The sequence below is a fragment of the Polyodon spathula genome, chromosome 20, assembly GCF_017654505.1.
Source record: "Polyodon spathula isolate WHYD16114869_AA chromosome 20, ASM1765450v1, whole genome shotgun sequence".
Lineage (NCBI taxonomy): Eukaryota > Metazoa > Chordata > Actinopteri > Acipenseriformes > Polyodontidae > Polyodon > Polyodon spathula.
The window spans coordinates 10,570,999-10,597,726 of NC_054553.1; the positions used below are offsets into that span (position 1 = coordinate 10,570,999).

Below are 26,728 nucleotides of genomic sequence, written 5' to 3' on the forward strand. Positions count from 1 at the left end.
GCAAATATCCCTTTTGAAAAATTGGACACTTAAAATGTGCTTAAAATGTTAATGGAGTGATTCCTTCATCAGCCCAGCGGAGACAGGAATACTTATTAAAGTTGCCAAGTATCAAAAGTAGGAGATTATGGAATTGGTACAAAAGTCTGGTTGCTTGTCAGTGGTCATTTACACATTGTATTTGTTTTGCAAGGTCTAAATGGTGAACATGTATCTGACATAGAACGGAAAGCTGTCCTTGTAGATACACTTTACCTACAGGCTGTTAATTACAACACTGTTTCATAAGCTACTGTGCATAAAGCCCCCAAATAAGGGTTAGCGTAGGGCCCCCTGGTTCTTTAATCCGGACCTGATCATGATAATGAAGTTTGACATCTACAGCTGCTAACAACAAACATGTCATTGTGACTGGATGATTCAGATTGTAGTGCCCTTAATTTCTTCTCATAGTACAGACACCTGGCTAAACTATTAAATGTTTTTATGTTGGGAATAACTGTAACTAACCTTTGCATGGGCAGTTGTAATATTCTAGTCTACAAGTTTGACCTCTTTCATAGTCCTGGCAAAGAAACAGCTGGGGCTACAGTCACAAAGCATTTACTATCAAGTTTTCATAAAAGAAAATAATAAATGTTAACAAGCAATATATAGCTTAGGTGCTTCTTGCCAACAGAGGCAGTTTTCTTTTCATTTTCCAAAAATGGTGCAAACTTAGCACACTGGTAAATGCTTGGTGAATATGGCCCTCGGCATATGTGCCCATTCCCTTATTAAATTTAGAATCAACTGTTTCTAATCTGGTATGACCACCAGTGGATGAGTAAAGTTATTGAGAACAGACAAACAAAACATTATCCTTGCCATTGCATAATTAAAACTGAACATTTTGTTTTCCTCGGTCGACATGTGTGTGCAAGCTGCATGGATATGTGGGGAGAATGAATACACACAAACAAGAGTTGTGCATTTTAAACCTGGAAAAGCTAACCAAATTTTGTGCTTGGGTATTGAGAAAGTTAGGACAGTAAATTAAATCAGCCATAATCCCGACCGGCTCCAGGCTGGCTCAACCACTGCTGAGTTTGGACCCTCCCTCTGTCAGACTAGTTGAATAGGATACAACTCGCTAGCTGTGCAACAAGAGCTAATCCATCTTGTGATGCCAAATTTACTTAATCCACAACCTAAAGGCAAATAGGGGGCAACGTCAATGGAGGGGATTATTTCTCTTAACACACTGCAAACACTAACCACCCCCATTCCTCATTTAAATAAATAAATTGTTTTTCAGTTGTTGTTTATTAAACTTTGGTTCAAAGGGATATATTTTTAGGTACTTGAGTGGAATTGGGTGTGCATGTTGTTATTCATGAAATAGTTTGGGCTTTCTGGATATCAAATTCTAATGTATTTATTAAACAGAAAAATAATTACTAATGAGATAAAGCTTTGTAAATATGACATATTCTTGCCTATAAGAATCTGCATCTCAAATGCTTCCTTCTGTTAAAAATATAAGGTAGTTTAACTTTAGTTCTGCAACTCCAGTTAAAAAAAGCGATCCTTTATCCTTTAGAGTACCACAGTAAAAACGACATCATTCTACTATACTCCAGTGCAGTTTTTCATAACATGTGCTAGCCAGTAGAAGCAGCGCTGCTCAGGAAAAGACAGTAATGTACGAAGAACAGTTTGAGGGGTATTACATACACAAAAACAGACTTTAATGCCAGGTAATGCCTTATGTAAACAAAATGCTTGGTTATAAACTCAAACGTGTACAGAGCAAATCAAGGGAGGGTATTGATAAGTCTTATGCACTAGCAAAACCACTTAACCGATCCCTTAGATTACTATGGCCATTTCTGGTCCCTGCATTACAAAAAGAACACTGCATCTTTGGAGAGAGTCCAGCAAAGAACAACCAGAGTAATGCAAGGACTAGAAGTTATGAAGAAATGTTGAGGGAAGTGAATCTATTTTACTAGAACAAAGAAGAACGTGAGTCTTGATTGAAGTTTTTTATTATTATTTCAAAAAGAGCTCAAAAAGTTAACATCTGAAAAACATTTACTGAAGCAGGGAGACCAGGACACCGTTGGAAATTGAGTGGAGACAGGCATAAGACATAGCATATGTCTTATGCACTACTTTTTTAGTGGCGAGGGTAGAGAATGGTTTAGTACTGGTTATCACGATTCCAGTAAGTGCAAACCACCATCTAATTAACGGGTTACATAAAAGACAAGGTTGTTCTTTGTTATGAACTAAATTGAACTGCTGTCAACATTTTCACTCATTATAGTGGCACGATAATCGCTGCTGATTTAATTTCCTACTGTGGTTAGAATTAGATTAGATTTGTAGTTTTAAAGTTACTTTGAATTTAATTTTGATTTTTGTGGCATGTACATTTGAGTATTTGAAAGGATATTAAGCCAATAACATGGAAGAACATGTACTTGAACTGGTCTTGTCGACATGGCCTATTGGCTCTTTCTGGCCAACCTCCTTGAAAAATGTTCTGGTTACGGGCCTCCCGGTGTGGATTTCTGTTGGATTAAGTTAAGGATTTCAGGCTGCTTAAATACTCAGCATTTTTCATAGTCAAACACTATCAAAGATTAAAAAGAACCGTACAAAATTAAAATCTGTAAAATCTTTAAAATGACAAAATCTTGATCGATTTGGCCATTGCAATAGTGCTGGTCTGAAGTACAAAATTCCGCTGAATTGCAGAATCGAGGTGGAAGGCAATTGCGTTGGTTCTTCACAACAAAGGTACCAAGTATGAAAAAAAAAACCTAGATTTAGATTTTCAAAAATGTGTTATAAAAGTTAAATACATTACAGTAATTGCAGACGGCAGCATGATATGAGTGACATTCTGCATGACTTCCTCCCTGTTTGTCTGACTTTGAGAAGGCACCATGTTTGAAAGAATAAAAACAAAGGTAAACAGTGTGATTATTGTACTGGGTAAACAGTGACCTGAAACATCAACTTTATTTAACAAAGTGTATAAAACATGGAAGCAAGTGGTCATATTTCTAGCATTTGTTGTTGTTTTGGTATTTTTTTTTGTTTTGTTTGTTTGTAGTTGTGCTCTCCAAGAAAATAACACTTCAAACTGCAGTACAAAAATAACCTTGAATATCTAAAGAAAACATTTACTCTGCCATACTGAATATTCCTCTTGTCACTGAATGATACCCTGCCAACCACATCTCAGTATCAGTGTCTATGCTAAAAGCCATTTTTTATTGGGGGGTGTCCTTGCTAAATTAAGACCCTGCCTTTATGTTATTGGATTATCACTAGGGAGCATGTGATGAGGGGGGTTAATAATGAGTTTTGGGTAATAGGGCTCTGATGAAACACTGCCTAGTGCTCCCATTCATGGAAACAGCAAACCCCAAACCAACTCCTGAAGTAACAGGCAGAAAGCTATCTTCATATAGGATTTAAGGATTGATATTGCTAATTTCTGCAGGGCCACAACAAAGAACACATACTGTCTCTAGGGACCAAAAGTGGGGAAAACGGGGGGACCCAGACCTTCAGAAAAACAATACATCTGGCTATCTGTACCAAGCATTCACTGGAACAATTTGCTGCAATGACCCATACATACTGGGGAGGCAGTGTGATCTGGAGGGTATTTCATTTACTGTAATATTTTTAAAACTCCATCCAAGTCATTGGACTGGACTGAGGTAAGGCCACAAAACATGACCTGCTGACCTGAATTATAGCAGGCAGCGAGACAGCTAATATTTTATGTTTTGATGCAGAAGATCCAATGTACAGTATGGCACTGATGGTTCAGATGATGTAGACTTTTTAATATATTGATTTACAGTGGTCCCCTGTTGGTCTGAATGGGGCCTACTGTGTTTGAGTGGGAAATGCAGCAGGTTCCACCACAGACTATCGTCATAAAGAACTTCACAGTTAAATTAAAATATTTGTCTTATTTCAATAGTTTCATTAAATAAGGATTGAGACCATCTACTGTTTTTTCAGTTTGAGCTCTTTATCACTAGAAAAGATTACCAGTATCCACTTTAATAACACTTGAGAAATGCAGAATTGACGGCATGCTTTTCAGCAACTGGTAAGTAATTGTCTTGTGCTTCATACTACCACTACTTTCATATCAGATGTAGTAATGCTGTGAATAGTAGCCATTCTATATTGGTAAGACACAATATTTTCATCTTGCAGTACCTTCTTAAATAAAGGGATTTCACAGGAGAAAATGATTTAAAATGAAACCTGCTAACTAAACATTTAGTCACAGCTTTATTTCTAGTTTGTACAGAGCGGTATGCTGAGGTTGCTGCCTTGTGCTGTGCTTGTTTACATGCAGGGCAAGTGTGCTGGGTCATATGCCACCAAACAGGTTTCTATGTTTTATTTATTTTAAAGTTTGAGATGAAAGTAGGTATTGCAATTAAATGTAACAGCCACCCAAAGTAAGGAATTGCTGTAGTTTCTTTTTTTTTTTTTTAATCCCAGGTGCCTTAATAACGTTCTGTTTTGCAGAGACACTTAGTGTAGACATTATTTTTTCCAGTCAGTCTCTTTCTAACTGAAGCTACATGGCAATGCAAATGCATGTCAATCTGTATTTTCATATTCAAATATGTATTCAAAAATACTGAAGACTGTGTAGGACTGCTCGTGTGTACTGTAACTGCATCTCTTCTAATCATTTTCTTTACTTTAAAAAGCAGGGGTCTATGAAACTCAACTCCAGCAAACAACCAAATACAATAAGCAATGCAAAGAATGCATTGAATTACTACATTAACAATCCGGCTAGTGGCGACAATCCTACAAAATATCTACAAAAATAATAAAACTAAACTACAGAAAAGTAAACATTCATTACAATTTGCATTATTTATAGAAAAACTGTAAGTAAGATACATATTAAACAAACCTTTATATAAATGAATCATTGTGCCAAAAAATAGTTTTAATATAATAGTATATGAAAAACGATTTCATATTATATTTAAAGTAAATATCGATTCATGTCACATTTTACCAATAACTATTAAAAAAGCTCAATAGTGCAGAACTTAGAAATACTAAAATTACAAATGTTTTGGCGAACATTGAAAAAGACTAGTTGAAATGTTTGTATTTGGTTTTATTAAGTTTGAGTATTTCTAAATGTCACATTTCACAAGTAAATCCTTAAATAATGCAGAATGTATAACTTATTTTGAAATGTGCCCGACAGCTATAAAACAAAGAAAAAGATTAAACACCTGCATTTTTAAATTCAAAATTATGTTAAAAACAAATTGTCAAAATGTGTTTGAATGAGAGAGCAATTCTCTTTAGGTTTGGTTTGGGGACAGAGCAGATGGGATGCACAGCACTGTGGGATATGTCATTTATCATAGTCACAGTCGCTAGGTAGCTGGGCTCAACTCGCTACAGGGAGAGTTACCGCATTTAAGTCACAGCCCCATTAGAGCTGGACTAGTGCAGTTTGGCAACACTTGTACTTCTCATTAACTTCATCATATTAATTTATTAGCCTTATACATCACATCAAGTTACTACGGCCTTGTCACAAAGAGAGGGATTTAAACTCCCACCTGGTAGACAGGCGTAGTAAATGTACAAACAAAGGAATAGGCCTACACAATTGAATGGTAGACCTATACATTGAATTTACCATTCTGACTTGTGTGAATCGATACAAACACAAGAAAAAAAATGATAAAATAACAGTACCGAACCATAGGAAAAAGGATTGTGTTGTATTTAGAAAATGCTTCAATAATTTAAATCAGGGGTGAGGATGGGGTGGTGGTTATGTTCACATGTTAGTGTGAAATATGTTTTTAGAATATTTTGTGCATCATGTGAAATATTTCACAATCTTAAATTGCAACAGCTGCATGATGAAAGTCCTCAGAATTTCCTTTTTTTATTCGTCCTTTTGTAGTTGGAGGCTGGGGACATTTTGGTATTTAGGTCAATGTCATGACCTTTAACCTTGTTCTGCTTTATGAGCAGACATTGAAGGGTAACTCTTGACAGCTCTGGAATGAACTGGCCCATATCAAAAATATGTATCCCATTTATTGAATTCTTTCAATAAAATAAATACATTCTTATGGAACAGAATAGCACTGATTAAAATGACTGACTTTTAGGAAAGGTAATAACGCTTCTCTATACAAAATGTAAGATGACAAAAATCTGAATTCATTTGTTAAACAGTAAGGCATTTGTTGTAGATATAACAATGTCTCTAGAAAACTAGAGAACTGGATGGGTGTTTGCTGTGTTTTGGGGGATCGCTTTGTAATCATTTTGTTCATTGTCTTTGTCAAACATTCGAATATCTATGGTAAACATCAAAGCATCCAAATGTAATAACATAAAAACTGGCTTTGAGCTGCAAGCTCACGCACATAATAATAATGACAGCGAGCCCCTCTGGGCAACGGATGACATCTGTTTTAATGCCAGATCCTGATAATAAATCTAGCAAAGCAAGGCACATTTTACCTGCACAAACAGGAGAAAGGCATTATATGAGTCAATAAAGGAGGGGAACCTACTGTATTCTACAATTACACACTGTTCAGGATCGTTCAGCCAATCAGAGCACATGTTTTGCCTTCTGCCTTCCATGACACATCCCAGAGAAACCTTATTCATGACATCAACCGTGCCACTTCCAGGTTCTACCGTGCTATTTCTCCAGATCAGCACAGTTGACGTCACCTGCTTTAAAAAAAATCATACCTAAGGCACCTCTCAAAATTCCATTCAAGCACAAAGCCCATCCAAAACAGGGACGCTGCAGTCGGCCACACACATTAGCCACTTCACAGTATTCTCTTCATCAAAGTCAATTAACAATGGATAAAATAAAGGTTGGTAATGATTACAAAAACATATAGTTGGATTTGAACGTATTAGTAAAGCTGTACATAATAGATGTACAGGACTGTGAGGATCAGTCAGTGGGTTATATCAGCACTTGTAGTGCTTAACCCTATGCCACCTACAAGGAATGCGGTAAGTTGCGCATATATCCGACAACTTTCTATTTTAACACTTGCAGTTTAATAACCATAAATCACAAATTAAAACCCAATATATCGCCAGAAAGGTATTGGGTAGACCTTTCCAATGGTATCATCTGTTTTGCTGTAGGGTTGTTTTATAGATTTTATCTTATAAGCAACACCTCCAAAAAATATTGAAATATGAAATATTAATAATAATTTTTCACAAATGTGCACATTTTCATATTTTTCCAAACAAATTAGAGAGATGTGCAATTTTATGAGGATTTCAAATATTTAATCAGAATTGAAAATGCTTGTGTACAGTTGCAGAGCTACACAAGATTTTGTAATGTAAAAAAAAGTGTGCATAAGAGCCAAAATGTAGAACTGAAAGTTAAACTGAAGAAACCTGGAAATATAATATAATCTCGTTTGTGATTAAAGTTAATTATTTACGTGTAGAGGTCTCAAAATCTATGCAACACAAGATGCTGAGTATGTTTATAATTATTATTATTATTATTATTATTATTATTATTATTTTTTTTTTTTTTTTTTTTTTTTTTTTAAGAAACTTTCGAATACTATATAGGTATAAAAAGAACTACCAATAACAAACAGCTAAATAATAATAAAAGTAATGACTACAGCAAAATACTTATCCATCGTTTACACACGCAGAAACGAAGTACGCTAATAATAATAAACAAAATAATGATAAAACAACACTGACACGGCAGATATACTAAGTTAGCCAGCGAGAGATCAGACAGATTTCACCTCCATCCAGAGAAACATTTTCAAAACAGAACACAATAAAATAAAACATATACAATTAAAAATAACAGTAAAACATTAATACGAGGGCTATCTTAGATGTCTTTTCAGTAATTAGTTGTTTGTCTCGCCATTTGATGTGCCCTACCGCTGCACGCATACACATAGACACAGAGCAGGGCGAAAAACATTCCGGAAATAATTTTTTAAAAAGCGTATATAAAGTTAATTTTTAATAATATTATGAACAAATTAAAAAGCGACTAGTTAGCGCCAGTTCTTAGCTTTTGGCTGAGTTATAGATCAGCACTTTTGGGCTTGTAGAACAGGAGATACAAACGTTTCAAACAGGTGAGTGTCAATACAATTTTCCACTGAAGCCATAAAACGGCGTGGTTAAAAATGAAACACTCAAAAAAAAAAAAGCCACACCTACCACAACCCTAAACCAATTACATGGGGATATTCACCGTAGCCATGGCTATGTCCCATATTAAAAACAAGATAGTTGATTGAACGGCTGAGATATATCATGTTTCGTCATCGTAAGAAAAGCTACGAAATTAGAGCGCATCGGCTGAAAATGTTTAAAATGACCTCAGATTTCATATTATGCCACACACAGGTGTTCGCCGTCCAATAACTCCACATTATTGCATCCCCTTTTCCACTGCCTATAGCGGCACAGCTCTACAGTATATATCAGAATTACAGTGGTTCATAGATTTCTTAATATGACATTCCAATAAAAATCCAGAGATAACTACCAAATGAGCCAATATATTTAAATATAGTCTAATGTACAGTTCTACTGTCAATGCCAGACATGGAGGGTTGAGGGTTGAACTATTTTCTCTGTGCTACTATCAAGAAGGGTTTATAAAATGTTGGGATAAGGTGTTACAGTACTGGTATTTTAGATTTTACTGTGCTGTTCAAAGTTTTTGCTGGGTTTTGCTAATATGTATGTGATCCATGTATTGATATTTTAATCTTACCCATTTCTTTCTGTGTTTAACATTTTTGTACTCTAAATGTGCACGTACTGTTTACTTTGATACTGCCTAACACACTGGGTTATTATGTGTGATTAAAACTGCAAAAATAAATTACTTTCTGATACACAAGACATAAACAGTTAACACAATTAACCTAAAGTAAGACAAACAGTATCCGAGTCAACGGCTTTCTAATCTCTCTTGAAAGCAAACTGGTTTAGCTAAACCAAAAATGTGTTTCCAAGGATGGCCCAATTTTTGACCGTTGTTTTGGCTATTTTATGTTTGTTAATTAACAGTATTTTCCTTATTAACAGTGCGTTCCTGTGACACTTTTGCTTGAATAGCTGAGGATTTTAAACAACAGTTTGTGCACACAATTATTATACATCTGAATGACAGATAGATGGATATCCAATTTTAGAAAGATTGGCCCTTCTAGCCACCCTTTCCGATAATAACACATTAAAAACACTAAGCAATTGTGTTTCAAAAAGCCTGAATTGCACAATCTAAACCACATTTGATTTTGGTCAGTAACACACATATATATATATATATATATATATATATATATATATATATTTTTTTTTTTTTTTTTTTTTTTAAATTGATTCTAAAAAAAAAAAAAAAAACTAAAAATCCAATATTCCAGGTACAACATAAAAAAGGCCCTGAAGGACAAGCTGGTCAAATCAATATTAGTTCATTTCAAACAGAGAGGGAGACAAAGAGAGCGTGATGATTTGATAGATTTCATTACCTGACGGGGAGATAAGTCCTGGAGATAAAAGGCCGTGGACACTGTGGGGCAGCAGGCGAGAGTTCTCCTGCATCACAACACCCAGTGAACGCTTCGGGGGCCTTCCAGGTCTTGAGCTGTGGGAAAGCAAGGAGAATTTATTTTTAAAAACTTTTAAATATACAATGTGTGTGTGTGTGTGTGTGTATATATATATATATATATATATATATATATATATATATATATATATATATATATATATATACACACACTTTTACTGTAGAAGAGCCTTGAATAACAATAAATCATAACCAAAATGTGAACCCACCACTGATACAGTATCTGGTCAATGGAAGACAGGCATACTTAACCCAATTTTATAGGTTGATCAGCATACATTTTGCCTCAAAATAAAAATATATCTGTTTAAATATACAGGTAATTAAGAAGGAATTTGGTTGTCTGAAACTTGTAATTTAATTTTCTTAAGGTTATTCATGTGGGGAAGTGTTTCTGAATACAAATAAAATACATTATCCTTTGGTACCATAGCAAATTTAGTTAACCCTCTATTTTGATACCTTGGTCTGCAATAGGAATGGTCTGTATTTATTGCACACAGGCCTTTATTGTTACCAATTACAATTACCTAATTAAGAGTAGTCTGTTACAGGAATTATAATTACTATTATATCAAGTGTTATGAAACACAATTCTACTCTGCAATGATTAGCTCATTTATATAACAGCATCCAGTGGCGTATACTGCAGTAAACTAGCTCCAGTAGTTGTTTATATTATATACACCACAAACCTAGTCTACTGGATACAGTATCATGTGCATTAATCTATAGTTTGCAGTGCTACATTTTAAGCAATTGATACTGCATTAAACAAATTCAATTATCCAATTACTGTTTTATTCGATATCTAACGTCTACAATTTGGATAGTTAAACTTTACTTGACCTTTTGGTGTTTCTCAGGTGAAACATATTACTATCCCCTGTAGCAACCTGACACTCTGTGACTGGCTCATGGTAAACTGATCTGAGGACAGGACCAGCGTACAACTTTACATTACTAATCCAATTAACAGCTTGAACAGCCACCCATGTAAAAAGCGCATTCAACATTAATCACTTTTGTGGTTGTTCTAGCCTGTAACTGGAACCTTCACGTTATTGACTGCACTGTATACACAAACCTGCTATTCATTGACTGCTGTGTTTAATTTAACTAGTAGACTTATATATATATATATATATATATATATATATATATATATATATATATATATATATATATAGGTTTTCACTGCTACACTTGGGTTTTACATTTACTATATCCATAACTGATGATTTATATTGACTTTCTAAAGAAAATTGAAAATAATATCTGGAACACCACAATGATTGGAAAAAGAGTAAAATTGGACTAATTTATGGAAATGTTTTCAACCGCTAGAGTGCCTTGTTTAACTAATTCTGACTTCTTCAGAAGGCATGGTGACTCAGTTCATACTCCTGACTACAAGTGAAGTTGCTACATGTTTAAATTGCTTTCACAGATGCTGATACAGGTTGTGAATTTGAGTCCTTACCGACAGTGGCACTGGAACAATTTTTAAAGTGGGGGTGCTGATAGCCATTAAACAAAAGCGTAACCCCTGTGTATGATGGAAGCCATGCAAAGCCAGGGGTGCTTCCTCACCCCCAGCATCCCTGCTTACCGATGAAGAAAAGATTACCTGAGGTAAATGCTATTACAAGATTCAAATAAGAAATATATTCTAAGCTACATTGAATACTACATGTTTTATGCAATAGTCTGTTTTATTTATTATAATAAATGTTACATCTTTTAAATAATTAGCACACTAGCAAATACATCTTGTGTCCTCTTACAATAAAACCATTTACTACACACCTTTAAACATTGTATGGTTCTTATTCCTTTTGAATTTAATCGAATGTATGTTTGTTTGAAGATAAAGTCCTCTTGACCACGCCAGAAGGATCACAGTTTTTTTTTTATTTATTTTTTTAAACAAGCTCACTCCTGCCAGCTTTCAGTTGTGCCAAGCAAACATTTGAAATCTACTGAAATTCCTAGGCATGCATAATGCCATTGCTCTTCAGAGAAGCAAAAAGGGAAAGTAGAAAGCACACTAAGGTTAGTCAACATAATTAAAACCTCATTAAACAAAATTACACAAATGCCTAGAGCTGATAATTATGAAGTTAACCCATGAAACACTAGCATGGTTTATCTTGGCAAAAGTCTATAAAGTAGCACCTGTGGGTCAAGTGTATTACCCCAAATAGGCCAATTACTACCAAACCAGAAATAAGACATGGAACATTTGTTCATAATTCTTAATGAGTTTCTGCAATTATGACTGCCAGTATAACTGAGCTCCCAAAATATGATGCTGTGTCAATATACTGTAAAATGTACCCTGGTAAAAAAATGAACAGTTTCCACCATTATCACATGAAATGTTAGTCGTATTTTTTTAGACTGTTTTGTAAATGCACCAGTCACTTTCCCACATTGGCGTGGCAACAAATCTGTCCAGTTTGTTTTGAAAACAGTGGGTGTTAATTGTGGAAGAAGGATTAGCAGGTGCCCAAAACAGAACAATAGTGATTATGAACATACTGAAATCTGTAAATGAGGTGCTAACAGTAAATAATAAACAAATAAATAAATTGAAATGTGTGAAAGTCAAAGGAATAAAACAGCTGCGACATTTTTAAATGTAAAGACAAATATTTCTTCAAGATCAAATTAACACAGAAAATGGCTAGGCTGAAAAGACTTGTATCCCCAATCATGCCCATTAATTTTACACAGACAGCACAATGTTAAAAAGAGGACTTCAGCAAGTGACTACAACTTGTTTACTTTGAAAGTCTCTTCATATGGATAGAGTCAAATTACTGTATCTGTTTGTTCTTTACTAACATGATGACAGTCCTTTGTTCTTTATGTGGTAGTAATACAAATGCATTTGTTTTGGAATGACTGAGCCAAATGTATCCCTTTACTGACACTGCTTTGGAGACATTTACCTTGGAGTGCATATTTTCTACTGAATAGTTTCCATGAGGTGAATGTAACAAGCTTGCCATTTCCCTTTGGAGTAATAATCATATTTACTTATATTGTTACATGTGGATGCTTATTGTTCAACCTTAAAGAGTTTCTTCCTTTATATAGACAGGTGCTTCCCTTTGACTTGATTAAAAGGCTCCTTAATTCTAATTGTTGTCTTTTGTATTACAGGTAACACACAAATACACTGTGAGTCATTGTACCTCAAGCCAGCTGAGGGCAGGATACGCATCTGAACAGACACAAAACATGTCTGAATTAAGCCAAAATTGTCTACAATACAATGATGATAGCAGCAACATTTTCTGTTGTAACAGGTTGTAAAATACTTTTTTTTTTTTTCTACAAAACAAACTTGTGTATTATGTGTATTATGATCTTTTAAAGTTTATATTCTTTCAAGATCTACAACCAATCCTGCCTGACTGAACTTCCATATAAGATCCCACGCCCCAGCTAGGTGAAACACGGGCTCATATTGAATGGGAGGTTGCTTGACAGTCAAGTTGTCCACACAGCGTACTCTAGTTTGTAAACTACAACGTGAAGCAGGTGTTCAACAGATTGAGTGGACACCAGGTGTCAGGTCAAAGTAAAATTTAATCAGTAAAAATTTTTCAACATGCATATATATAGACAAACAAATTGCAGTAAACACACATAGAAACATTCAAACCGTTTAAAGACACACATAGAAACATTCAAACCGTTTAAAGGCAAACATGAATACAGGAAACTTGTTGTGCTAGATTTGAGAATATATAAGAACATATTTCTAAATGTTATCACCAGCAACAAAGACTACTTTTAAAACAGAGTAAAAAGACTACGGCAGAACACCTCTCATGTTTATATTTGGTGCCATATCTTCACCTTAGTGGAAGTTTCTACCCTCATACCAAATTACATTTTAACCACTTCTTAAAAATATTTCCTCAGAAGTACAAACACATGAATCTGTGTTAGACCTGCACAGTCCACCTGTTAAAAACCTTCAGCTTAGAAGAGACCCAGCCAACAGGAGGGAGGGAGGGGTCTGAAAAATGTGAAAAAACACCATTTCAAAATTTTAAATGGGAAATTGTTTAAACAACAAAAGCTGCAGCCAAAAAACTGTACAAGTCAGGGTGCCTTTGAAGATATTTAATTAAAATCTAATCCCGCATTCTTAAAGGCTCACATAAATTAAGCTGTCATTCAGGAGATTTATGCATTCACATTTGCATATTGCATACAATTCATCAATTACTCATGTTTGAAAGCACTGCCTTTCCCAGGGAGCTGGCTGCCACTGTGCCAACAAGCGGAATGAGAAGCGCGTAGTACCCACCGGTACCCAGGAGAAGGCTGCCTCCATATGTCCATTCTTCACAACCCCCCCCTCCAGCACCATATACTGCAGTCAGGATTACTGACAACAATCTGATGTACTCTTTTTATCTCAATCTGTCAACTGAAGGTGGAACATTTAATGTGCATCATTTGGCTTTGCAAAACAAAAATACAAAATGACAGATACTTAGAAACGATAATACAACCAGCACGGAGAGCTATTGCGTGCGTCTTATTAATATCTATAATAATGTCATGGGTGAGTGCAACTAACTTCAGGCATTCTCAACCCTAAGATTTGATTTCGCAAACTCTTATTTTTAAACTAGAAATGAAGCTGCATTCTGGGCTGGGCATGCTGCCAAAAAACTGCTTTTGTTACAGTTATAGGAATTATAAACCTTGGCATGGGGAATAACACAACAAATGAGTACAAGGCTATCATATCTAAATTAATTACATATGAAATGATTACTTTCTTAAACAAATAGTATCCAATAACTTTATAAAGACACCAGATAATGGATCAACTTATAAAATTGACACTACAGTCGGGAAAAGTATACTGTACAAGAGAACACAGGAATCCAAAATAATATTTTGGATACTGTTCTCAGTGAGCAGATTTATATAATGATCCATACTCCAAACCTGAATTGGTGCTCTAGTTTCTTAAATTAATTACACTATATAACATGTTCTTTCTTTTTAACAGCTCTGCAGCAGTTCTCAGAAGATTTTGTTTTATTTGTGGGCGTCCACCCTGGTAACATTTTGACATATAGCAGCTATATGATTTACCACAGTTGTGAGGTTGCTGTCTCCTCTACATTTACTGTCAAACTGAAAGCATGTTCTATATAGTAGATATATATATGTATATCTAAGCACAGATAAAAAAAATTTAAAAAATCTAATGTGCTGTTGCTTTTTTGCACCTTTTCAGAAAAAAAGCACAGCACCCGACTTTGTTATATTGTTTAGATGTTCAATTCAATTCACAATGGGGCAATTCAAAATAGCTGCAAACAGCTTTGGGAATGCTATGGTTTTACACTGGTTTCAAATCCTTTCATGATGTATAAATAGGATAATGCATCAATAAAGTCTTTCAAAAGGCCATAATTTCATGCTTAGCAGTCACAACCTTTTTAATTACCTGCATCTCTGCTGCTGGGTCACATTTTCACAGTGGCAAGCTGCGAACTTCAAATACATAATTCTGATATCTGTTCAGGGCCCCTGACACATTTTTTATGGAGCACACATCTGCTGTTGGAGATAAATGGTCTGAATATGAACCACAAGCACTCCTTGTATTCTTTGAAAACACAATCTCCGACACAGGTTGTAGTTATAAAAACAAAATACATTAGAAAAACATGTACACAATTACATGAAAAATACTGCACTATAACATTACATGTGCTATAAAAAACCAATAGGTCTTCCAGAAAATATATATACCTAATTTAAACAAAACTTAAATTTATATACATATATATATATATATATATATATATATATATATATATATATATATACACACATACACACACACACACACACACACACACACATACACAGTGCCTATAGAAAGTCTACACCCCCTTTCAAATTTTTCACATTTTGTTGCCTTATAGCCTGGAACTAAAATGCACTAAGATAGTTTTTTTTTTTTTTTTTTTAATTTATCTACACATCCTACCCCACAACTTCCAAGTGAAAAAATTATTCAAGAAACTTGTAGAAAATTAATTAAAAATAAAAACTGAAATAGCTTGGTTGGATAAGTGTCCAACCCCCTTGTAATAGCAATGCTAAATTAGCTCAGGTGTAACCAGTCGCCTTCAAAATCACACACCAAGTTAAGTGGCCTCCACCTGTGTTAAATTGTAGTGATTCACATGATTTCAGGATAAATTCTGCAGTTCCTGTAGGTTCCCTCTGTTGCAGTACATTTCAAAGCAAAGACTCAACCATGAGCACTAAGGCACTTTCAAAAGAACTCTGGGACAAAGTTGTTGAAAGGCACAGATCAGGGGATGGGTATAAAAAAATATCAAAGGCCTTGAATATCCCTTGGAGCACAGTCAAGGCAATTATTAAGAAGTGGAAGGCGTATGGCACCACCAAGACCCTGCCTAAATCTGGCCATCCTTCCAAACTGGATGACCAAGCAAGAAGGAAACTGATCAAAGAGGCTACCAAGAGGCCAATGGCAACCTTTCAAGAGCTACAGGCTTTTATGGCAAGACTGGTCAAAGTGTGCATGTGACAACAATATCCCAGGTACTCCACAAATCTGGCCTGTATGGTAGGGTGGCAAGAAGGAAGCCATTACTCAAGAAAGCCCACCTTGAATCCCGTGTGCAAAAAAATTTGTTCTTAAATGACTGTATACCCATTCATAAAGTGCTTTGCGGCAGTCGTCCTGTGACAAAGAGCGAATGAATCTGAATCAACAATCTCCCTCTCAACCTGGAGAGCACTGCACAGCAGGTATTGCGTGCCCCGTACTGAATGGTTGGACAGTTCATTCCGGGGGCAGTCGGAAGCTGGCCATTCAGGAAAGGGACGGTGTCACAGTACCAGAAGTCATCGCCCTAGTACGACAAGCGAAGTTTCATTCATGAATTGGAAGAGACGCGATTGAACTAGCTATCAGAGGGGGCGGGGCTATGGGTACTTTAGGGGGACGTGACGTCGTAATCGGTTCCTTTGTTGTGGTTGATGGGAGGAAACAAAGACTGTTTTGGGGAAACTGAGTTAAGTGTGTGTGTTGTTTGCAACCGTGCGTGTTTTGTTTTCGGCAGACCGATTAAGCACAGATCTGGGAGCTGCAGCCTTGGGCCAGCGATTCACCCGGAATTCACCGCACCTGCACTGAACCAGCAACACTGTTCCAGCACCGCACCTACACTAAGAGCATGCACTGTCCGGAGACGAGTCTGTGTTTGTGTTGTGTCTGTGTTTTGTAATTATTATTTTAGGACTGCAACCTCTTGTTTTGGCGCCCGAATGCAGCTTAGCTGCCCCGTTATTAGTTAGTCATTTTCTGTTTAGTTAGTACTCCGTGAAGGAGTTAGGATTTAGTTTGGTTTTGTTTATTTTGTGATTCTTTTGACTTAAAGAATTGAACTTGCATCCTCTAAACAAGTCCACGCTGTATATAAATAAACATACAGGTACCGCCCTGTTTTTGAATTCCATTCTGGTGTTCGAGTATTATTCTTGCTACTATTCACCCTGCTAAATGATGGTAAACAAGACAAGTTGTCACAACAGGTATTTACATTGCAGATGTTGGGAGAACACCCCCTCCCGAAAACAAATTTAAAACACATATTGTATATGCAGTACAGCCCCTCTAGAAAGTTTGAGACTTTCACCTAAATAAAGTTGATTCCATTTTGATACAGATACTGTCTATTTCACATATCCATCCCAGCATTAGGATAGTTACATCACAAGATAAAATAATCCATCAATGTAGTGTTCTATTTTGTCGCTATTAAACGACAATGTCTTTGTTGGTGTTCATCATTGTCTTAAGTAGCATATAAATATATATATATATATATATATAATATATATATATATAGTATATATATTATAATATTGCGTGCTAAATGTCACGCTAAATGTTAAAAGCAAGTTTAAAAGTTCCATTTTTGATTTTATTGAAAGATTTATGATAATATTGCTACAATTTTCCCATACTTCTGTTATTTTTTTTTTTATTATTTTAGATTGTACTTTATTATTTGTATGTTTTTGAAATCCTTTTCATTATAATAGTGACCCTTTAATCAACATTAATAACTAGTAGTTATTTCAGTGGTTAATTTTTTCCACAGATGATCTGGTCTTGAGTCCCTGAAAGGTTGTCTCTATACTAAGGACATTGTATACACCAGAAAAGAGGACTAGTCTCTGGACACACCTGTCTTCATTCTTCAGTGCTGTCTGTAAGCAGTATGTTTTTTGGGTGTTTTTTGTAATTAAAACAGGTTTTCATTGAAGACTTTTCTGTGAATAAAGGGAAACATTTACCCTCTAGTAAAATAATCAATCTTAGCACTAAAAATGTCAGGATTTCTCCTTACAGGCATTTTTTTCTTCTTTTTTAATCTGCTCAATTAAAATCTCCAATATCAATCTAACAGTGTCACCTTGAGAATACACACATAAAAGTATATTTCTAGCATGTATTTAAAACCGAACCGTTTACTACATTCTTCCATCTTTGAAAAGAAAACACTGAAAATAAAATGCTCATACACAGAGTAATTTTAAATATCAATAAACCACTCCAAAGTATAGACTCGAAAATGCCTTCACAGATTTTGCTAATGCATGGAAGAGGATATGATATTGTAAACTGCTAAATACATGACACCTCTTATTTAAATAAAGCACAAAGTTGCTACAGTACCTACAAGCAAAAGGATTTCAATTAATTCATTGTAGTTTCAGCAACAGTGCAGCTTTGAAATGACTCGTTCCTTTTTGTGGGATTACTGTTACTTAAGCCGTGTTATGTCTGCTGTTGAATTGGATTTTTAAAGCATCTTAATTTGAAATCAGATTAAGCCCATTTGAATATGGAAAGCAGCTGAACGCAGTAAGATATTAAAATCCCTGTAATGTCACTATTATAAGGCCTAATGTACCAATTCTGATTTATTATTTAACACTGTGTTAAAACTATTAGTAATTTTAAATAATACCATTTGTCTGTCTAATAGGCTATGACCAAGAATGATGTCAGCTACTGTAGTGAATTACATTTTTTGGAGAAGAAATAGGCTAGTGCATTATTATCCCTTGACGGGAATGCATAATTCGGGATGTATTTTCGTCTGACTATCTGACTGTGTCACACGTCCAGTATACCTGAAGAACTAATGAAACTCCACTGTTGTTTTTTTTTTTTTTTTTTTTTTCTGTGATGTCTTTTATAAATGTATTACCAGATGATTGTATTTCACAAGGTGCAATAACAAGTGAATATGCATTTAGACCACTTTCTCTAACTATAAGCAGCACACACCCTCATTATAGGATGCAAGAATAATGCAAAAAGACTGTGATAAATGACTAACACATTGGTGGAACTCTGCTTGCCTATTGCAGTCACTAAACATGCTGCCTGTATCAATTGGGAAAGACACAGTGCCTGAGTGGCCGAAGTGCCACTGTTTACGGACAGTGCTCAGCTTTTAAGTAGCCTATGCTCCTAATATCTCTGGTCAGATTAAGCGTTTCAGAGCTGCTGATGGTATTGAATAAATGTCAAATGTTCTTCCCTTAATGTCCAGATGGGTAGTGCTGGGTGTTCTTTGTGTGGATTTCTGCAGTCCATTATCTTTTTCATTAATCATATTGCAACACACCCAGACTCATGAGGGTTACTCCATTTTAAGATTGTTTGTTTTTTACCCTCTGTAGCACGGTAGCAGGAGAGAGCCCTGCACACTATTAGAGGGGGCAGGCCAAAGCCCTGCTATAAAATGTACAGTTTTGGTTATTCTAAACTGGTGGTTTAATGAATTGTATGATTTGAATGTGTTTTGTTTAAAACACACTGTTTTATTATGATTGTTATGATTTATTTAGGTATAAATGAAGGCAAAGAGCTGTGCATTTTGTTTTGACTGTTTATTTTATAAACCTTGTGTAAAAGGTGGCCATCTCCCAAGTTGATTTAATTTTTGCTAATCGGGTGAGGGCAACTGTATAAAAGCCTGCAGTTTTCTGCGCTCTGGGTGGGAGTGTTTTAGACAGAGGAGAGTAAAACTGAAAGTAAAAAAAAAAAGGATCAGTGAAGGCAACTGCCCAGCCTGACCTCAGTTATCGATTTAGTGTGTTTTTTGTGTTCGTGATTTTGTTTTGTTTAAAACTTTTATTTTGCGCTTTGTGAGCGGTGTTTTTTTTTTTTTTTTTTTTTTTTTTTTTTTGTTAAATCTGTTTATTTACTTTTCTTTAAAAATAAACGTCGCTGCAGCGCCTTTTTACACCGCAGTACCTTGCCTGTGTTTGTTCCTGCTTCTGGCCTGACGTCACTACCTCAGCCATCCCTGTCACACCCTCTTACAGTTTTACTGTAGTGTAGCTACAGACAGGTCTTTCAGTTAAAGCAACAGTAACTCAGTAATCTGTATACAGCCACAGTGGTTATTAGGTCCTTCTGTCACATCACACTGCATTGAATAAAAACTTTTCAGAATCGCCAAAGGCGCCTCACAATAATTGAAAATAATACAATATACCGGTATTTATCAAGGCCCTCTATTAAAATAAACCATTCCAAAATAAAATTAAAAACAATTTAAGATTATGATTAAAAAAAATGCCATTTCATAAAAATGAGCTTTTAAACTCTTTACAGACTAAAGAGTTTAAAAGAAACCTGGAATTCATAATTCAGTGCAAAGCGTTCCATAACTTTGGAACAACAAAAGTCCCTGTAACCCAGCCTCACTGCAACTGTGTGTAGAAGCTTGTAACACATGTTGTTTGTGATGTTCCTTGTGTGAAAATGAACAAGTAGGCAAAATGCTCTTTGTGTCAAGACATCATTACTCTTACAAAGCTGTCATGGATCCCAAAGCACTACGTATATTTTATTTTTCAAGATAACTAGAAAGCAACAGCTTTATATTCAAGGTTTATATCTTATTATGTCTAAATTAGGGCCCCAATGGGAGCACAGCTGCTTCAGTATCTCCAGTCCTTCTCAATTAAATCTGATCAGGTACATGGAGGAAAGCTGACAGCAATCCATTTTTCTGTGGCCCTCCTTTACTCAAGTTAGGAATCAAGTAGCTGGGCATCCCATTTGACACACAAGATTGATAGTTCATCTTCAAACAATAAGAGTGCTGGCATGCAGCTGCAGGATTACATTCTCTGACATTATCAACCTGTCTGACTAACTGTTCAGAGGACTGCATAACAGGATTTTACTAATGGCAACAAACCTTGTTTCTCAGCATCTCAGAGCGGATTACTGTCACTAAGCGTCAGGGGAACTGGGAAACATGAACTACTTTCTTTTATTTATTTAATATTCTGTTCAGTAATCTGTTTAAAAACAACATCAGAGGGAAATGTCATGGGAAGCTATAAACATCCAGTTTATTGCTTCTTGTACCTACAAACTGACTGAAATGAACCCCTGAATCCAGCTTTTAGAGAGAGGATACTTCAAAACTTGTGGTTTAAGTTTAATCTTTTTTACATTATAATAAATGCTTTTAAAAAGTTCCCATGAGAAAATATTTCTGAAGTTAAACAATTATACAGAATATTATCATTTCTATGTACGATACTCTCTGCTGAATGCTTGGTTTACAGAATATTCTAAAGGGTCACCTACTGCCATCGGTTTGGTGAAATTAGGTCTGGTGAAATTAGCTCAGAATCAAAATGACCAAAAAATCTCTATGAAAAATTCAAATCAACCAAAATGAATAACTAGTGTTGTGTAGAACATTTAAAGAAGTTGTGCAACATATTGTTTAATGTTTCCTGTCAAACCCTGGTACATTGTGTAATGTATAGCATTCTTCCAAACCTTTTTTGTCAACATACTAATCAATATGCACTCTGTAAAGTCTCTCTGGAAGGCAAAGGCCAGCCTTGCAGGTGTCCGCTTGAGTCCACCAGGAGCATTTCTAGTAGGGTCCGTCGTAGTGTGATGAGATGCAACAGTTGCTGCCTTTCTAACCCACGGGAGCATCAGAGCCAATACGAACCTTCCTCTGGGATCCCCTCAAAGACTGCCGGCTTTACACAGCCAGGATGCGAACCTGACCTCCCCTCGCTCTCTGACTCACCCTGCACGCCACGTGGCCCTTTTACCAGATGAACAACTTTAATAAAGAAAACACCACTGTCCTAATGTAAAAAGATGAAGCACTACTCTCTTCGTGTGTTGAAGTATAAACCCAATACTGTACCACTGGTGAATTCAGTGCTCTACTTTAGTTTTATGAATAGTTTTCATATACATTAAAGCCAAACGATTGTCATTATTGACAAAATGATACTAAAGCAACAGGAAAAGACCAATAATATTTAAATTTAAATCCATATATCAGGGCCAGGGATCTCTAGTTGGGGTTGAAAATACTTTTTTTTTTTTTTTTTTTTTTTAAGAAAACTACAATTCCCAACCTTTAATTACATACCATACATACGTTAATTGTTCTGTAGAGGAATGAATTAAGCATGGAATACAGAAAGCCAGGATCAACAAGTTAAGCAAATGAATTCATGGAAAGATGTCTAGAGTACAACCTATAGCCAAAAGGTTGGAGGGGGACACGATTATTTTATTGAATGCAAGAGTTTCTGATTACTAAATGGATAATTACAGAGTCCCTATGCAACATTGCACTACATGTTTTTTCAATCTTCCTTAGGACCACATTTGGGTATGACTGACAGTTATGCCCAGTTTTTTCATAGATCTAATGGAAGTTAACTGCAGCTGCAGTGGGCCTCTTGACAAAAATCTAAGACGCACACAAGATGTCCATAAAAAAAAAAAACCTTTTATAAAGTAACCAAAAGAGTGTCTTTATAATTTGTTGTCATGGGTACACCTCATAAATCACTGGATACTTTGTATTATAAAAGTGACGGCCTCACACTGCCCTTGTGCTCAGTGGATTTCTCTGCTAATTTTAAGGTGTTTTCATACATCAGTTGTTTTGTAAAATAAATGTCATGACGACCATGGAACACTTAAGCTTGTTATAAGGCACACAGGCGTTCATTAGGACCCCCTCAGTTTGGCACTTCAAGCATCCCTGCCTCTTTGCATTATTGAGTAGTTTATCTGTGCATTTTCTAAACAAGGGTTGAGCATAAGAGGATAAAGGCAGCAAAATAATCCAAAGGCCCACTGGTTGCCATGGTGACCTAAACTGATCAATTTCCTGTCACTGTTGTAACCAAGGCAGTCTTTGTGGCGATAAATACTAATTATTATTGCTGGCCATTTGCTGACGTATTTAGTTTACAGATTAAAGTGCTGCATACCTAATTTATCATTTAACATTAGTCCTCTTGTATTTCATAAGTCAGTGATCAAGAGTCTTTGAAGAAATCTGGCGTAGTTAGTTCAACTATTTACTACAGTTTCAGTTTATTTTTCAGTGAAATACTAAACCTGTAGATTAGATTTATTAGGCTTTAATGATTGATGCCCATTATTATAAAAACCTCTGAGCTCACTCCGAGTAGTGTGTGAATGAAGTTTCTTTAGTATCTTATAAAGTGGACAATTAAGCCAACTGATTGATTTATTAACTAATATGAGATGACTGAGGGCCCCATCCTGGCTCTAGAATCACATCATAAAAAATCGTCCTTCCGCAGATCATCATCATTTTTTATGCCTAAACATTTACATTTAATCTAAGCAAAAACACCCATACAGTATAGGATATTAAAAAGGAAAGAAATTAAATATGAAGAACATTCTTATGAGATGAATGTATCCCTTAAAGAATTTGACATGATTAACCCAAGCCTATATTTTAAGTGCAGCACAGTGACCAGGACCAGGGGTCATAGCTGGAAATTAAATGGAGACAGAGACAGAGTGGTGGGTATATGGAATGGGTTACCATAGTGAATTATTGGGATCCTATTAAAAATGACAAAACACATTTCTGAGATCCATTAAATAGGCCTGATGGGCACAATCAGTTTAAGTGAAGGATAGATTATTAATATTTATTGACTGCATTATACTGATTAGGAATTGTATTTTATGTATGAATAACACGTTTTCCTCACAACTGCACAGCAATACACTGTAAAACCAAACGAATGGAATGAATACAATTTAAAAACCTAACTATAAACATATTGAACTAATTTTTCATCACCATTTCTTCAAAATCTTCTTTAAATATACTGTGAGCAGCAAAACTAGAAACCCTTTCTAGACTTTCTCAATATATTGAGTGTGCATTAGTTTAGCTTAGGGTTAAACTAGAACTGCTAATCATGTGTCATGTGATGTCACTAGATGCACTACAGGGAATATCCCCATATTGATTTCCCTTTTTTTTCTCGCTCCATCTCCATAAACAAAGTTACTATGGCAGGCTTGCAGCAAAAGCAGCCCTAGGGAGAAGGTGTTGGTTTTGTTCAGATCTAGAACATTCCTCCAAACCAAACTAAAATAAATTATATTTATACATTATATTCTGCCTTTTAAAACTACAATGACCACCTCCTGCCACGTTGTTTACCACCACTCGCCAGTGAAGGCTTGCTGTCACAATGAAGGAGCTGTTTTTACACAGTAAAGAGCACTGGGTAAAATCAAATATTAGGTTACAAGCAGGCATGTATCAGAATGGACCAGGACTACTTCGACTAGAGTATTTAAACTATCAAAATAATGCAAAACAACAGGAAAACACTGGGGTCTATTTGTGGTGGTAGATCTACCACCACTGTTTAAATAACTAAAGGACCCTCCCTGGAGTTTTAAGCATTTTTATTGACAGAAATACACTGAAGAGATACACACTGTACGTTATTTCATTGTCATAATATTGGTACACTAATACCTGCTTTAATAATCAAAACAATGGCAAATCTAAATCAGCTTAGATAAAATGAACAGATTTCACTGTGATATGGCTTTTCTAAAGCTTATTCTTCATTAAAATACTGCAGGTTGTAACTCCTGACTGTTTTGTGATCTCCACCTTCTGTAGCACATTTATTGGTTCCCTGAATCCCAGGCAAGTAGAGCCAGGCTTGTGGGAATCAGGTCTTTGTAACCTCAACTACTACCCTTCAAAATCACATGTACAGTAAATGTAAGTTTCTGCTTAATACTGTAGCGTAAGAGAGAAATTAATGTTGTTTGTATGTTCTATTTAATTCTGTAGGTCAGTTAGATATTTGTATAATTTTGTTTCTATTTTTTTATTTTGTTTTACCAGTATGCCTACACAGGAGTGAGGGCTATGCAGCAATATGAGGAATCTGCAATACTGTGTATTATCAAGGTCAGCAAACACTGCGCTCCCAAAGGCCCCTGACGACAGTAAGAGATCAGGGACTGTTAGTCCCTGGTTAATATTAAGGGCTGTTATACTCTCAAAGGGGATCGCTTGACAGTCCCTGCCCCCCGGGCTGCTACTCCTGTCACTGCTTCTCCAAATAGAAAAAAAATAAGTACTCCACATGGAACCTTTCACCAGTGCAGCACTCCAGTTAATCAACAGAAATTATGCAGCAAAATAAGTCAGAAATGTACACGCAGCAGACACTCATGCTATCAGACTGAGAGATAAATAACATATGTTCGATCATATATATTATATGAGAATCTCAATCTCTCAGTGTGACTGTTTTTCAACAAAGTTCAATTATCAATTTGTCATCCAAATCAATGTATTTTTTTGTTGTTGTTTTGTTTTTACACAAAACACAACAACTCCAACATGTGTAAAGAACAACACAGTGTGTTGGGTAGCAGCAAGTCATTTAGGAAGGCACCAGACCCTGGCCCACGGACAGACCTTGATAGACCTAAATATGTGCTTATATTTTAGGGAGATATGATATTAACAGGTAAATAGTTCATCCAAAAATTTCAGCCAAAACAGGGGGCTTGCCATGTCTCACAAACACACAGACACATTCACATCCCCGTTTCAGCAGAGCCCCGGGGAACTCCAGCGAGGGAGTGGCCGCAAGGCTGTGAATGATCCTGTGGACGGAGCAGCTGCAGCAGGAAGACTCCAGGGGCTCTGCAATCAGCCTGACAGCCTGCACTCACAGGTGTGTCACTCCTCGCAGCTGAAGCTTCATCAGCTTTACTGCCTTCATTTCAAGTCAGGGTACTGTCAAGGTTAAACGCACTTTATTCCTCCTCTCTGCAAACAGGAGCTTTGTTTCTTGATGCAGCTACTTCTGCTGCTAGTACTTCAGTAGCATAATATAATTGCCTCATGTAGTTAGCTGTATCTAACTCCATCTCTATCAATTTAAATCGATGTTGTCATTATCAGTAGGCATCACATATTCAAAGACAGCTCCTAAAAGCCTGCTGTGTATGATTTATCAATGAAAATTTGAATATTCATTTAAATGGATACATAGACTGCAAAGAATAACGCTTTTATTTCCAATGCTTAAAATGGAAAGGTACTCGCCACTGCCATATATCATATATATATATATATATATATATATATATATATATATATATATAATATATATATATATATATATATAACCGTAAAAATCGTTTTATAGGTCGCACAGGCGTAAAAGTAGTTTTTTTACAATAGATTTTTCCCTACATGCATGGGTTTAGTTTCGAAATAACCCTTGTTTGCAACATTTTATTCCACTAAGCCTCTGTGGTCCTATATCGGACAAGGTCCGACAATAGAATTTTCCCTTTCCAGTTCAAAAAGACATAAAGCACAGGTCTCTAGTCGTTTTTTCTCCGGAAAAAGCTGTGAAAACCATTCAACGGCCGAATGAAACCGAAAAAAAAAGGTGTGTGAGCAATAGCCCTAGCAGCTGCACCACACAGAGATAAGCAGACATAAACAAAGGAGGTAGCTGCTTCCGCATCCAGCACTCAAAGAATATCACGGACATTTTCAGAGCTTTTTGAGATGTTATAGTAACAAAATAATGACTTGG

The 26,728-nt window shown here is 35.8% G+C and overlaps 1 protein-coding gene across 4 annotated transcripts in view; it reads right to left on the minus strand.

The window, feature by feature from the left end:
• LOC121295628 (dachshund homolog 2-like) overlaps window positions 1–26,728 on the minus strand; it is a 148,366-nt gene that overhangs the window by 74,700 nt on the left and 46,938 nt on the right. For all 4 annotated transcript variants that reach the window (XM_041220518.1, XM_041220517.1, XM_041220515.1 and 1 more), the window contains exon 2: window positions 9,594–9,709. In XM_041220518.1, coding sequence (XP_041076452.1) covers window positions 9,594–9,709 — 116 coding nt within the window. The remainder of the gene's footprint in view (window positions 1–9,593; window positions 9,710–26,728) is intronic.